The 14,793-nt window shown below is 33.8% G+C and overlaps 1 protein-coding gene across 1 annotated transcript in view; it reads left to right on the top strand.

The window, feature by feature from the left end:
* LOC149846759 (uncharacterized) overlaps nt 1–12,130 on the top strand; it is a 41,282-nt gene extending 29,152 nt beyond the window's left edge. The window contains exons 5-15 of the mRNA XM_089998140.1: nt 1,068–1,124; nt 2,156–2,276; nt 3,050–3,116; nt 3,277–3,318; nt 9,224–9,329; nt 9,489–9,599; nt 10,807–10,878; nt 10,995–11,096; nt 11,165–11,211; nt 11,319–11,346; nt 11,529–12,130. Of these exons, the coding sequence (XP_089854266.1) occupies nt 1,068–1,124; nt 2,156–2,276; nt 3,050–3,116; nt 3,277–3,318; nt 9,224–9,329; nt 9,489–9,599; nt 10,807–10,878; nt 10,995–11,096; nt 11,165–11,211; nt 11,319–11,346; nt 11,529–11,618 (843 nt within the window). The 3' untranslated portion in view covers nt 11,619–12,130. The remainder of the gene's footprint in view (nt 1–1,067; nt 1,125–2,155; nt 2,277–3,049; nt 3,117–3,276; nt 3,319–9,223; nt 9,330–9,488; nt 9,600–10,806; nt 10,879–10,994; nt 11,097–11,164; nt 11,212–11,318; nt 11,347–11,528) is intronic.
* The last annotated feature ends 2,663 nt before the right edge of the window (nt 12,131–14,793 follow it).

The following is a 14,793-nucleotide window of genomic DNA, read 5'->3' as shown; positions in this document are numbered from 1 at the left end:
GCATGGGCCTAGCCCAGCCCAAACAGTAAACCAGGCTGCTTTTGGATCTGGGTGAAGTGTCTTTCTAATGGAGCCAGCTTGCGCCTGATCTGGTTATCAATATTCATGGCCCATTCACTAGGACTGAGCCTAGTGAAACATGGGCCCATCTTGAGCCCGATAAAGTTGGGTCAGGCTGTTGATGGGACAGGCCTTCTCCCAAGCCTATCAGCTCTAATTGGCCTGACCTGGGCCCAGCCTGATGTCCACCCCTACAATGAGTGCACCTTAATTATGAAAAATTGCACTAACATGTCTGCTTAAAATTTGTAATTTTGAGTGCTCTCCTTGTATTCACATTTTGTGTGCTAATCAACGGGTTCACTGAAAATCAGACAAATTAAGCACATATCATCCTCTAAAAATTGCCGATAGGGAAGGCGATGAGTGGCGAATGTGAAAGGTTGCAGAGTAACTACAAACTTAGTGCTTGATAAATGAATAAGACTCATAAGTTGACTCCAAGTAAAGGGCAAGGCTTGATAATAGTAGATTCTTACATAAAAAGCTGTTTTTGGATTCTTCTTTTTCCTGCAAGCACTATGGATGCTTCAATTCCTTGCTACTTATGTCTATGCATCCTGTGAATGGGGGAAACTTTGTCCAGTCATTTGATTAGTTTAAACCTTGTCATCTCTAAGCCATTATCATAGACAATCAAGAACCTTATAATTTTGATTCTTGAAGAATGTTATCCATGATGTTCTGTAGGAATTTGCAACAGCTGAGTCCACTATGACATCCTTTCCATTTTGTTTTTTAAGAAACACACTAGAAATACTCTATTTTATTGTTGGAAATAATTTCTGTTTACAACATATTATCTAATGGTTCAGTCAGTGATTCATTTTCTTTGCTGTCATCTAGTCAAAAGAGGAAAAGTTGATATTCATCCAGTGCCTCTTTGAAATGCCTTAGTGGATTTGAAGCACATCATATTTAATGTAAAAAATGTTCTTAAATTCATATATTTGATGATAGCGACCATCTTGATGCACTAACTTCTTTCTTTTCTTCAATAATCTCAGTCACCTGTTGATGGGAAGCCAATGCTGTTAACACCTGAAGAATCAATTCAAATTCAAGTATGTGTAAATGTCACACTAATTAAATTTTGAGCTTAAGATACTTTTGTCTTGTTTTGGGTAATTATCAAATTAGATATTCTGAGTGCATCAGCTTCCATAAATAAGTTAAATGATGGAAACACTAATAGGGTGCTGTCCACGGAATGACCTGCCTTCTCTGGGGCCCACAAAAGCCACAGAAAATTGTGCTACAACTTTCTCCCCGAGAAAATGCAGTGATGAGAGGCTGGTGGTGTTTTCTCATATTTTCCGTGGCATGTTTGTCTATGGAGGATGACTCCATGACATAAATGTCTTGTAAGTGCATGCACGTATGAAGAAAACATAATTCTTGTAATTGAAGGTGATACTGAGTGTTCCCACAAGTAGCAGAAGGGGGGACTCTCCTATATTCCATGTTTAGGAAAATTCCTCGTTGAAATTCATGAACTCCAATGGCTATCTTTCTGGGAGGACAAAACAAAATGTGAACTAAAAGGAGAAAATGAAGACCATGTAGAATAAAAGTAATATCTCTGCACAAATGCTTGGTATAATTTGTTATAAATAGAAGGTTACACAGAAAGACATACAAAAGAAAAAACTGAACAGATTAAGGTAGCAGATTGGGAACCTAGAATGATGTTTTATATGGAAAGCTTTTTGTCCAAAAATTTAGACATGCACATTCTTCTTAATCCTGAACGCTTCATGGTGGTGATTGGCTTTTTAAAAAGGTTGCATGATGTACCTTAAAAGAAAGATCTCATTACTTAATCACGTCTATTGTGAAATGTTTAGCTATTAGACAAAAAAGAAATGATTGTCTTTTCATGCATAAAAGAATAAGGTTTCTTGTTTAACACTCATGGCCTCCAAGTTGAAGATGAAGTTGTACATTTCATTGTTTGGGTGCCTTTTTCTTTAGTTTTGGAAAGAATGTCCTGATGTTTTCTCAAACTACTGCTTGGAGTTAAGGTGACAGCTTAACACTGCAGAATTTTTCTGTTTTGGATATTCAATGTCATAATTTCTGCATGTCTCTGCAGAACAAAATTGGGGCGGACATTATTATGGCCCTTGATGATGTTGTAAGAACAACTATTACAGGCCCTAGAGTTAAAGAGGCCATGTACCGAACACTTCGTTGGATAGATAGATGTATTTCTGGTATGATGATTTTCTTAATTAATGATCTAAATATAAGATTGCCTAACATTCTATTCACAGTTTCATTAGCTATCACTGTTTTCGCCCATGCTCTGTGCCATTCCATTTTAGTTGGTCTTCTTTCTCTTGCATTTTGACTTAACCTTTTTTTCCCCTGTTTCCTCATGTAACAATTCGTTGCTTCACTGTTGCCTACATCATTCAAGGCTTGCATGCTCTTTAATTCCTCGTGCCATTTCTTTCTTTTTTTTAAAATCTTTTTACCTCAGATTAAATTCCTTTCTTGTTGGAAACCAAAAGTTAAATTACAAGTTCCAATTATCAAAATTTACATCCTTTTTCTAGATTTCAATAAACCCATTCACCTTCAATTATCTAGACCTGTCCAATAGGGAGGGGTTGTTTGGTATCATAGATATTATGTATGTAAGTGCATAAGTATGCATGTATGGATATACTTGATACTTTTGCAGGAAATTTAGCTTCTTATGGAAATATTTCAAAAGAAATTTCAATATAGGTGACTTGTTTTTAAATATCAATCCATTTTTTATTATTTTGAATACTTTCCTAATATGTTTTAAGGAAAACCGTTATTCTTGAATTAGATAATGTTGGTGTCTATATGTACAGGAATCACCTACATACATCATCTTGCAACTCTCTCTCTCTCTCTCTCCCATTTTTCTTTTTTGTTTTCTTTGACTTGGAGAACCTGACTCCATGATCCTTAATCTTCCTGTATATTATCTGTTGTCTATCATGAACTGCAGCTCATAAGAGACCTGATGAACAAAACTTATTCGGTATTGTTCAGGGAGGACTAGATCCTGTTCTCAGGTGAAGAAAAATTCTGTTGATTATTTTGTCTGCACAATAGGAGACTTCTACATTGTGTTTGATGAGGAAATTGGATTTTTTTCTGTAACGTTCTGAAGATTTGCAAGTGCATCATTTAACATTTTGTTATCTTATTAATACAGCTCTTATGATTTTGCAGAGACATATGCTTGAAACGCTTGGTTGAGCGTAACTTGCCTGGGTATGAATGTCTCGTATCATAATGCTATGTTTTGATGTTCATTTGTTTTTCTGAAACCATGAAGCAAACCTGATTTGCATTTTCTTTTGTAGACATAACATTAAGTTATGTTACTAGTCAAAAATATTCTTTGATATATATTTTGGCTTTATGGGTTTCCATTTGTTCTATGTGCTTCATACTTGATATATGTAGCTCGGTAAAGTACCTAACAAGAAGGCAAAACATTGTACATATGGCTACGATTTTTTTTGGGTATCATGGATTTGTCATTCAACTTCCTGCCTCTGCATGGAAACTTGTCCTGTGTGTGTATGTGTGTGCTTACGCGTGTGGGAGCGCATGTGCGGGACACGGGTTACTTAAGAATTTAAAAGGTCAGCATCTGTTGGCCCTATGTAACTTCAACTAAATCCTTTGCCTGAAAAATACTAATGATTTTTTTAATATTTATTGAGAATGCAATTATGCTGAGAAAATGCTCCTTAGCTTGGCAAAAACTTGAAGAAAAGGCTCCATTATATCATACACATCAGTAAATGCAAGTGTCCTTTATGCCTTACTAATGTCATTAAATCCGAGTCACTGGCATGGAATACATTTATATGTTCCTCATAGCTACACCATGCAAGGGTGACATCCTATGTCACAGGGATTCGGCTAGCAGGGTGCCGCACCCGTGTCGACGCGACTCGTCGCGGGTGCGGGTGCGGCACCGGGTACGGTCAACCCGATCCTGGGTGCATTGACGGAACCTAGGATCATTTAGGTCCATTTTTTTTTTTGGATTTTTTTTTTTAAATTGCCCTATGAAATGGGCTGCAGAATTTTTAAAAAAAAATTCTGCTGACAACTGCTTGCTGCTACTGCTATTGTTTTATAAAGGGGCACTTTTAAAACCATCTAAAATTGAAGATCCTTTTCAATCCAGATCCTTCTTTTTCGTAAAGGATTTTCTCTCTCCATAATAAATGATAATGATGGTGGTAGCCTTGCTGGCTATTATTATTCACTGTTCTCCTGACGAGATGGGTTCTCTAGTTGTAGCCTTGTGTAGACCTCTCTTTTCCACATGTCCAATCCAATAAATTTCTTTTAGCTGTCGTGCAATTGTATATAAAATGAAATTTGAAGAATCCTATGGCGTGACAGTGGAGTCGTAGGCCTCATGAAGACTCTCTCTCCAACAAACCACATCAAACCTTGCGCTTATATTTTTTTTCGTGAAGACCAGGGAGTTTCAGACATGATTGAATCATGACAGACAACAGAACGCAGCAGGCTGGGTCGATCAGATTGCCAATCCTTTCGTTTCATCAATTTTGTCCCGTTGCCTCAAAGTACACAACAAGCAGAACGTGGGTAACGAGTCTTCAAACAAACACACCAGCAAAAAAAATTGGACCCCCGACCCGCGTCGGGGGAACCCCCGGATCCCCTTATATATATTTTACATTTTTGCCCCTACCGCACCCCTGCACCCGGGTTTTTTGGAAGTGCCGAATCCCCGCGCCCGCACCCGCACCCGCACCCGCACCCATGTGACATAGGTGACATCTCAGTATATATATTGCACTTGTTAAGATTACTCTATCCTTTTTGTATGTATATAATATATTATATATATACATACATATATATACGTATATATGCATATATATATATGTATATATTCATATATATATAATATTTATATTATATATTATATATGTATATATATACATATATATTCATTGTAAAGTCAACTAAAGTTGACTTTACACTAGTTGAGAACTCAACCAACAACTAGATTTGTGTTGGGAACTAAGTCCAACTGTCTAGTTGTTGGGAACTCAGCCCTTCTGTTGGGAACTAAGCCCAATAGCTAGATTTTTAGTCCAATGGCTAGAGAGGACTTTCTCTCTCCTCTCTTTATTCTATCTCTTCCTCTCTTTTCTCTCTATATGTTTGGGGTGTGTGTGCCTATTATGGGTGAGAGAGTGATGGGTAGTTTTAGGTTCTTTTGTGTGTTTTTGAGTGTATTGTAGTGAGGCCCTTATGTATTTATTTGTTTTATGTATTTTTGTTCATTAAGAATGAAATAATTTATTCATACAACTTGTATCAAGTTTTGCATATTGTTAGTATTCAAATACATTTTGATTGGCATTTGGACTATGATTTGGAATGTCTTCGGTTCTGTGCTATTTCGTGACATGGTATCAGAGCAAGGCATCTTGGTCATGTTTGTGCTTCAAAAGAAAGATTTGAATTGATGTACGGCTTAAACTCATGACTCTCGTATTTCGGTATGTATTTTTCTTTAGATTCTCTACTTTAAACTTTTATGGTATATATTTAAAAAATATTGTGCCTATTTATTAAAAATGAATTATAAAATCTTAAATACTATGCTTACATGTTTTTTCATGTTGTTTACAAAAAAGCCAATTTTTGTTATATGTATTGTGTTTATCGTAATTGGTGACTTTATGCACATGTCAAAGCATGTTCTTTAAATTTTATGTGGTGCTTTTATTGTGATGTGCTACTTAAAGAAATTTTAAATTCTTGTATGTATTCTCTCATTAGTCATGCCATGGATGGCTCTCGTGAGTTTGCTCTATCGGTATATCATCTACATATTCATGTGTCGTGCACATGTGTCTATGCATGTTTTTATGTGTCATTTCAAAATTGTTGTTTGATATTTTGTTAAAAAATTAGACGTGTTCTCAAATTAATTGAAATTAATATTTTCTCTTAAAAATGAGGTATTGTTTTATTAGTTCATTCGTAACTATGATAATTCAAAAAATATATTTTGGGTATGTTAGTATCTTTATGGCTATTTGTGCATGTTCCTATGCATATCTTATGTGATCCTTCATAAGCTTTTGTATAGAATATGTGACTTTAAAGTCATTAGATTATTGCATTGCATGATCTTTTATCCCTTTGAGAGTATTCATGATTAGTTGTACTTGTGTATGCTTTGGGTTTTCTTTATATATGTTTTGACCCATTTAATGTTAAAAATCACTATTGTTTCATAGATAGACTTATAATCTATAGATTGAGCTACCTCTTTATATACCTTGCTTATATTGGCCATGCTAATCCTTCATTGTTATTGATGTAATCTTGTTTTGTGAAAAAATATCAACTGTCATTATGCACATGATTGCACTGTATTCATTCTAAATTTTCATCTACCGTTATTTGATTTGATTTGAAACTTTATTTTTTCAAATTGGTTCTTATATATGAACTCACTTATTTGGAAATTGATTTTTGTGACTATTTATTGCCTTCTTATGGCATTTGGTTGTTCATCACAAAATTTTATATGATGCATCATTTTTTTGGCCTTTTTGTTGGGGTAAGTTATGTGCACCTTAGTTTGTGTCATTTTAAATTGTCAGCTTGTACTCTGGCTCTAACTGACGATTGTTTGATCTCTGGTTCTGTGAATGTATTATATCACTCATTTATTTATTTGGTCATTATTATTATGGATGCTTGTAATTATGATTATCTATGAAGACTATCTATTTTTGAAACCCTAATATTTCAAAATATTATTAAAATTGGTATCCTTATTCTTCTTGGTGACATTAGTTTGTTTTCACTACAAGCTCTCCTTACTTCGTATGTTCTCTCCTATTATGCCTCTTATTTAAGTATCATTATATGTAGATAAAAGATGCTTATTCACACTTTTGTGTTTTGTTTAGCCCATAAGTGACATTGTGATTATACTCTTGTTCTAGTAGTTGATACACTTATTTTGGGTGTCGTTATATGTAGACAAGAGATGTTTTCAATGTGTGAGTTATGTGCACTGATTATTCACACTTTTTGTGTGTTTGTTTAGCTTATAAGTAGCATTGTGATTATACTCTTGTTTTAGTAGCTGATACACTTATTTTGAGTGTCATTATATGTAGATGAAAGATGTTTTAAATGTGTTAAGTTATTTGCACTCATTGATTATTTACACTTTTTGTGTGTTTGTTTAGCCCATAAGTGACATTGTGATTATACTCTTGTACTAGTAACTGATACATTTGATTTTTGAGGTTTAAAAGTCTAGTGAGGTGATTGCTTGTGGTGGTTGAACTATTGTTCTTGAAAGAAAATCCAACCATGAGTAATTTATTCTCTGTGTGGGATTTTGAAATTTAAACTCTTTTGTGAGTTATTTCTTCGTGATATTGATGTTGTTTGAAAATCCATGCCTTTTATGCATTAATGTGCTTTTCATGATATATATATGTGTGTGTGTGTGTGTGTGTGTGTGTGAATTAATTTTGAACGATGATTTATGAGCTTATCTTTGAGATATTTATGCATGCATTTCTCTTTTTGATAATATGCAATTATGTTCTCCTATGAGTTAAGAACTATGATTTCTTAAAATTATCTCTTGAAGTGAGTCTCAATGACTATTGTGTTTGAAAAATTAATGATTTTTCAAAATTAATTTTTTAAATTAATTTTGAAAAATGTTAAATTGTCTTATTAAATATTTTCTATATATTGTATTTTTGGTGTGTGTGGCCATCCTCTCTCCATAATATATAATTGGTATAGTTTATTTTTTAAATCCTTTATGTTATATATGTGTATAGTTGGGATGTTTTGTTAGCTCTATTTATAGGTTCTCAAATATTGATGAGATTGAAGATCTTAAAGACCCTTTGTATAATAGAGCATACGAATGAAGATCAAGTGCATCCTTTAAGGAAACAACACATGAAAGAACTTGATGAAGTCAATGAAGACATTTTATGTAATGAGTCACTATAAGTTTGAGGGGGGGTGGGGGGTGTTAAGATTACTTTATCCCTTTTGTATATATATACACACACACACACACATTGGCTTTACACTAGTTGTTGGGAACCCAGCCCAACATCTAGATTTGTGTTGGGAACTAAGCTCAACAGTTAGATTTTTAGTCCAATGGCTAGAGAGGACTTTCTCTCTCCTCTCTTTACTCTATCTCTTCATCTCTTTTATCTCTCTATATATAGGGTGTGTGCGCCTGTTGTGGGTAAGAGAGTGATGGGTAGTTTTAGGTTCTTTTGTATTTTCCTGAGTGTATTGTAGTGAGTCCCTTAGTATTTTTGTTCATTATGAATGAAATCATTTATTCATACTTGTATCAAGTTTTGCATATTGTTAGTATTCAAATACGTTTTGATTGACATTTATGTGCCTTTTGCATGATGTCATGAGCTATACATCAACTGCTTTTTATTTTCTGGGTGCTCTGTGTTTAAATTGCAAATTTTGATGTTACATTGCTGCTTACACATGTTATACTATATCTTTGTATACAAACCATGAAAATGAACCAAGCTGAGAGGGAAATCCATAATGATTGGAATTGGTGCAAACCACCACTTATTATGACCTGGAATTCAAAGCAATAAACCCTCGAGTTTAGTTATTATTTTTCATAGACTTCACAATCACATCATATGCAGCATGGTTACATGGTAGGCATGCAATGACCTGCCTGTCAAACAAACATCTTGGCATTTCTCAAGATGGGTGTGGTGTCCATCTCTAGAAATGTTGAGATGGATGTTCAGCAGTAGTGTAGCTCCATGCTAAGCATGCAGCGCCGCTGCATGAAAAATGACCTCTTTTGCATATTACTTGTGAACTATCTCTCCATTCAACTTGCTTCATCATTTGGCTGTCGTATATAAATTATCATTGCTTATGCCTATCCAAGACAAAATGTATTTATTTATTGTTCTTTTTGGTTGTTTGAGTGTAGATATCACTTTATTAACACAGCATTAGATAACAGTGGCCTACCATGACATGATTACATACCAATCTCTAGGTTTTTAGGCTAGTAGGAAGTTATACATTGGAACCACTTATTTACTTACCTTTTTTGTGACAGCTATGCTATTGGTGGTCTTGCAGGAGGTGAAGAGAAAGACTCATTCTGGCGTGTTGTTGCTCAATGCACTGCTGCACTACCTGAGGATAAACCACGCTATGTTATGGTGACTGCGTCTCTTTCTATTGATTGTATTTATGAGGAATCTAGGGCCTATAATTTATGTAATTTATGTTTCACAAATTGAATACTTGAATAGCTCTATTTATTGATGTGTTGTGTGTGTTCTTTCTATTCATAATGTTGTATGTAAATTGTCTTGCAGGGTGTTGGTTACCCACTTGACATTGTAGTGTGCAGTGCTTTAGGTGCAGACATGTATGACTGTGTTTATCCTACACGCACTGCACGATTTGGTACAGCCCTAGTGCCTGAGGTGAGAAATTTTGTTTCTGGGAGGACAATCTTTTCTTCAATGGAAGCATGAAATATGATTTACATAGATTGGTTAAGATGGCAGTCCTAAGTTGGTAGCATAGTCACAAATATTGGTATCGTCACGATATTATAGGTTTGGTGACAAATCTCGGGGCTTAAAAAATAAAAAATATAAAGAATAAGTAAGAAAATATCATGTTTAGACAAAAAAATCTATAAATAAAAGAATTAAGTAAAAATGTAAAAGAAAGAAGAAAACCATATTTAAAATGTAAAAAATAAATAAAAACAGTAGAACTATCGTGATAATATCGCGAGAATATCATGATATTCTCATGATAATATCACAATATTATCAAATTGGCTATATTTTCAAAATATCGCGATATTTTATCTGTATTATTGTTTGCTGAATTTACAATGATAATTTAACAATATTGTGAAAATATCGCCGATATCTGTGACTATGGTTGGTAGGTGCGTGTTTAGTTTTCATTAAGCAAGATAAATGTGTTAAAGTTTTAAACAATTGTTTTCTTCTAGTACTTGAGTTTCAAGTTATTAATAAGCAATAACAATGATAATGGGAACCAAGAGACAGTGAATTGACCTAATTTGGCAGACCTGATGGTCTAGGAGAGTCCAATTCGATGCTCTTCATACTAAGTTGAAGATACATGGTATGCCCCTAGTATGTCTTAAGACAAATTCATTTTGGTGAATTTGTGGAAGTTTATTTTGCTACTGCAGCATTGTACTGAACATGTACATCTTTGTCCAAGTCAACTTTGTTGGTGATAGGTTGATGCTATTGCTTTCTAATTACCTGGTTTTCGTTGCAAATTAACAAGAATCTCCATTACAATAGAGTGATGTCCTTATCATGAGCTGTTGACATTCTAACCTTCCGGGAAGGCTGAGTTGGCATGACTCATCTTGAGCCAAATGAAGTTGCCGTTACAAACTTCATATTGGTTTGCAAATAAAGAGATTCCTTGATCTTGTAACAAGTTCTTCAATGAGCCATCTTATACTGCAGAAAATGTAACACGTAACTGAACTATCTATTTAGTGTTTGTCTTCAAAAGAGAATCTCTGTAACATCTCTGCAGAATCAAATGTGCAAATATTTTCAACGTTTATACGAAGTTTTTGCTCATTCAGTTAACATGGTGCACTTTCACCACTCTTTCCTTGTTATGCAGGGTATTCTTAAGCTGAAGCATGCAGCAATGGCTGATGATGTTCGCCCCATTGATCCAACATGCACTTGTATGGTGTGTCTTAACTGGATCTCCAGTACCTAAAAGTGTAACATATCTAGAAAGCTAATTTCTATTCAGATAAGAACTGCACCTAGGATACTAAGCATCTCCCTTGGCGTTTTATGCAGGTCTGCAAGAATTACACAAGAGCTTATATCCATACTCTTGTAACAAAAGATGCTATGGGATCTCAGCTTCTAACATACCACAATCTGGCATATATGATGAAGGTATAGTTTTTCCAAGCATTGGCCTTTTTGATGTTTCTTGTCATATTAACAGCCAATTATCTTTGCAGCTTAGCAATGACTTGCACAAGTCAATTATTGAAGGCCGGTTTCCAGAGTATGTTATAGCTATTTTCTGATTGTATTTCTTTGTATGTTTTATCAATCTGTGATGAATAAATGATTGGCCTTGTGCCTTTTTTATTTTTAAAAAATTCTTTGCAGGTTTGTGTGTGGATTTTTGAAGTTACAGGTATCGCTTCTACCATTTCTCGTTCCTCTGTTGCATATTCTTCCATGGAAGATATGGCAGACCATCATTGCATGTGTTGGAAATTGTCATGCTTACTGATGGGCCCTCTTAAAGTCATATCATGAAGGTGTAAAGTGTGTTAAGATGATCTCCAGTGTTACTAATATGCTTATGCCTTGCAGTTTCCAAACGGTGATGTACCTGAATGGGTCTGCAATGCCATGGAAGTTGCTGGCATAGACATCTCTGCATGCTGTGCACCGTTTTCCTGACACTAAGACTAATCAACAATTGGAAGCCACAGATTCTTGTCTCGTTCGTTCTTCACTTATTACCTGGAGAAGAGATATCGTTTGGGATAAGCTCCAATTTGCAGCATAAATTTTGTAGTTATTATGCTGCATTTTCCCTATAGGTTGACGGTAATTCATAGTTTATACAACCAATTAGTTCGTTGACCATCACATGCAATTAAGTTCAGAAGAAGGTTTCTTCATTCAATCAGCCTGCTTGATTCAGAGATTATTTCATACCTTTTTCCTAGAATAGATTGTACTTTTAATTTTAAAGGCAGTTCACAAATTGCAGTTCTAGGTTTTTTCTTTCTGGTTGACATGGGCAAAGCCCATTCAGTCTAGGTTTGATTAGTGATTTGTTTTCCCTCTTTTGTTCATAGCCCTATTAGATGCTGAAATGGAGAGATGTGAACTTTAATATATAATTTTTTAGCCAAGCACAACGAGAGATGAATGTCAATTGTCAGAGCTGCCTTTTCCCATGTTAATCTGTGCCTGATTTAACATTTTATGTACAATCTTTCAATAATTGGTTTTCCGTCATCATCATTCACAATTGGGAATCTTTTTGGTTCAGATCTTATCCTTGTCTTGAACAAGGATGCAAATGGGTTGGATCAAGGATGTTGGTTTTGCAATTTTTGACTGTTGCATATTCCATTCCTTAGCTGTTTCTTATCCGAACTGTTTAACTTTCACAAAACTCTCCGAATTTTAGCCTGGTTTAGCATTCTAAAATAATTGACCAATGAGTCTTTACAAGACTAGAATGACTCATTGTCATAGCCCTTGGGGCTTTTTTTTACTAACATGGGAAAACCGCCGCTACATGCAATCACCTATGTGAGCCCTATTAGGAAATAGTGCATGTATAGTAACTTGTAAAATGTTAGCTGTGATTTACAATATGAAAAATGATTGAACTGCATGACAAAAATGACATGTTTGTTAAAATGTTTTATATTTTTTTAAATTTATTTCATGTCTAAATTTTTCATTGTATTTTATTAGGATCATTTTACCCTTTACACGAGTGAACTTTTTGAAGTTTTAGCTATATTTGGATACACTCTTTAGGTATTGCAAACTTTCACTAAAAGGTATATTCTCACGCTTATTTTGTGTACTTCATGAAATTCACAAAACTATATTTGTGAACTTTAACTAAAACTTGTAGAAACTTCATAAATATTTTATTAAATTTATATATATATATAGTACAAAATTTGTATAATCATATATGCAGACTTCTTGTAACTAAAACCTCTCAAAAGTTCACAAATATTAACTAAATTTGCATATATAATATGAAAGTTTACAGAACCAAATTTCTGAATTTTTTGTAACGAAAACCTGTTGAAACTTTGCAAATATTTCACTAAATTTACATATATAGTGTGAAGTTCGCAAAATAAATCTGCGAACTTCTTGTTATTGAAACCTTTCGAAACTTTGTAAATATTTCACTAAATTCGCATATATAGTATGAAATTTGTATAGCTAAATTTGTAAACTTTCTAATTAAAATTTGTTGAAACTTTTCAAATATTTTACTAAATTCGCATATATAGTACGAAGTTTACATAAATAAATATGCGAACTTTCTATTACTGAAACTTGTCAAAACTTTGTAAATATTTTTACTAAATTTGGATAACCAAATTCGTGAACTTTCTGCAATTGAACTTTGTTGTAACTTCGCAAATATTTTACTAAATTTCCATATAGTATGAAGTTCTCATAGATTTGTGTGAAAATCCTTTAAGTAGCATATCCTCAAGGAGATGCACAAATATTGGGTGATTTACACATACAACGCGTTGCGAAGCTTCATAAAGTTCACACTCCAAAATAACTATCACAAATATGATACTAACATCACAAATAAGGTCATTAATATAAAGAGAAATTATAGCTTACAATTATCTTAGATAGTCATAAAGGTCTAAAGTATGTTGTCCTCCACACACATGACCTACATGTCATGTTCAATATTAGGTAAAGCATTTGATGAAGAACTTTTTTAATAAATTTGATTAACCATTCAATGCACTTTAGTGGAGTGCAGCTCGAGCAACCATGAGATAACAATGCAATTATTTTTTTTTTTAATTTCAGAACAAGACAAAACTGTATACAATTATGTTGTCATTGACGTGAAACCAGAATATTAGTCAAACAATTACTTTTCAACAAAAAATCTGGGTGCTTAATGTCTAATATAACATAGCGCTTCAATTTATAGATTCTGTCCATACGTGACAAGTTTCTAATTCTTCTTTATTGAAAGACTTTGTCTTATGCTGATGAAACTTTTTGAGAAAAAAAAAGAATACTAGGCAGTACATGCTAGACGTTGTGGTGTCAAAGTTAAAAAAAAAGCTAGAAGAAATGAAGAAAAAGACACAACTACGCGTGCAAGTGGTGTATTGCTATCAACGTCGGTATGAAGCCTGCGATCGATCTTGCAGTTATAATGTTGATCTTGACAAGCAAAAATACGCTTGTAAAGAGTCGCAAGTTAGCGAAATTCCATCAAACATGTGAATACATGCATTTTGTATGAAGACAAGCTACTAAAGGATTACTGCAACAAGTTCTTCACTGTTGAATTATGTTAAGTTGCATATAATGTATAACCAATTCTTTTGATAAAAAATAATGTCTCACACATTGCTCCATCGACTCTTATATCTATTTATCCACCAAAAGCGATTCGTAAAGCAAGGTGACTTAATTAAGGTGAAGAGATAAAGAACAAAATACAAAAATGTTGTGCTATATAAGTGTTGTGTATGCGGTGAGGTTGGCCACAACAGGAAAAAGCATGAATAAGTATGCTAAAATATATATGCTTTGCAAAATATAAGATTTATTAAGAGTTATTTAACGAATTGTTTCTTTCTATTTATCTAGTGTTTTTTTAAAGAATTTCTCCAATGACTCTTATGTCTTCTATGTATATGTTAGGTATGTTTTTACTTTGTATATAAATGTTACATATATGATTGTAGTATATTTATCTTACTATACAAGCATTATTTTGACAAAAATTTAAAATCAAACTTCACACAGATGTGTTTATATATCATATTTTGTTCCACGTGCACAACGACCTTAAACTCAATTTATGTTGCAGCTCTTAATTTTT

The sequence above is a fragment of the Nuphar pumila genome, chromosome 2, assembly GCF_984573655.1.
Source record: "Nuphar pumila chromosome 2, dmNupPumi1.hap1.1, whole genome shotgun sequence".
In the NCBI taxonomy this organism is placed as follows: Eukaryota; Viridiplantae; Streptophyta; class Magnoliopsida; order Nymphaeales; family Nymphaeaceae; genus Nuphar; species Nuphar pumila.
Note: the sequence above shows the minus strand (reverse complement) of the source record. Positions and strands in the feature narration are given on the sequence as shown.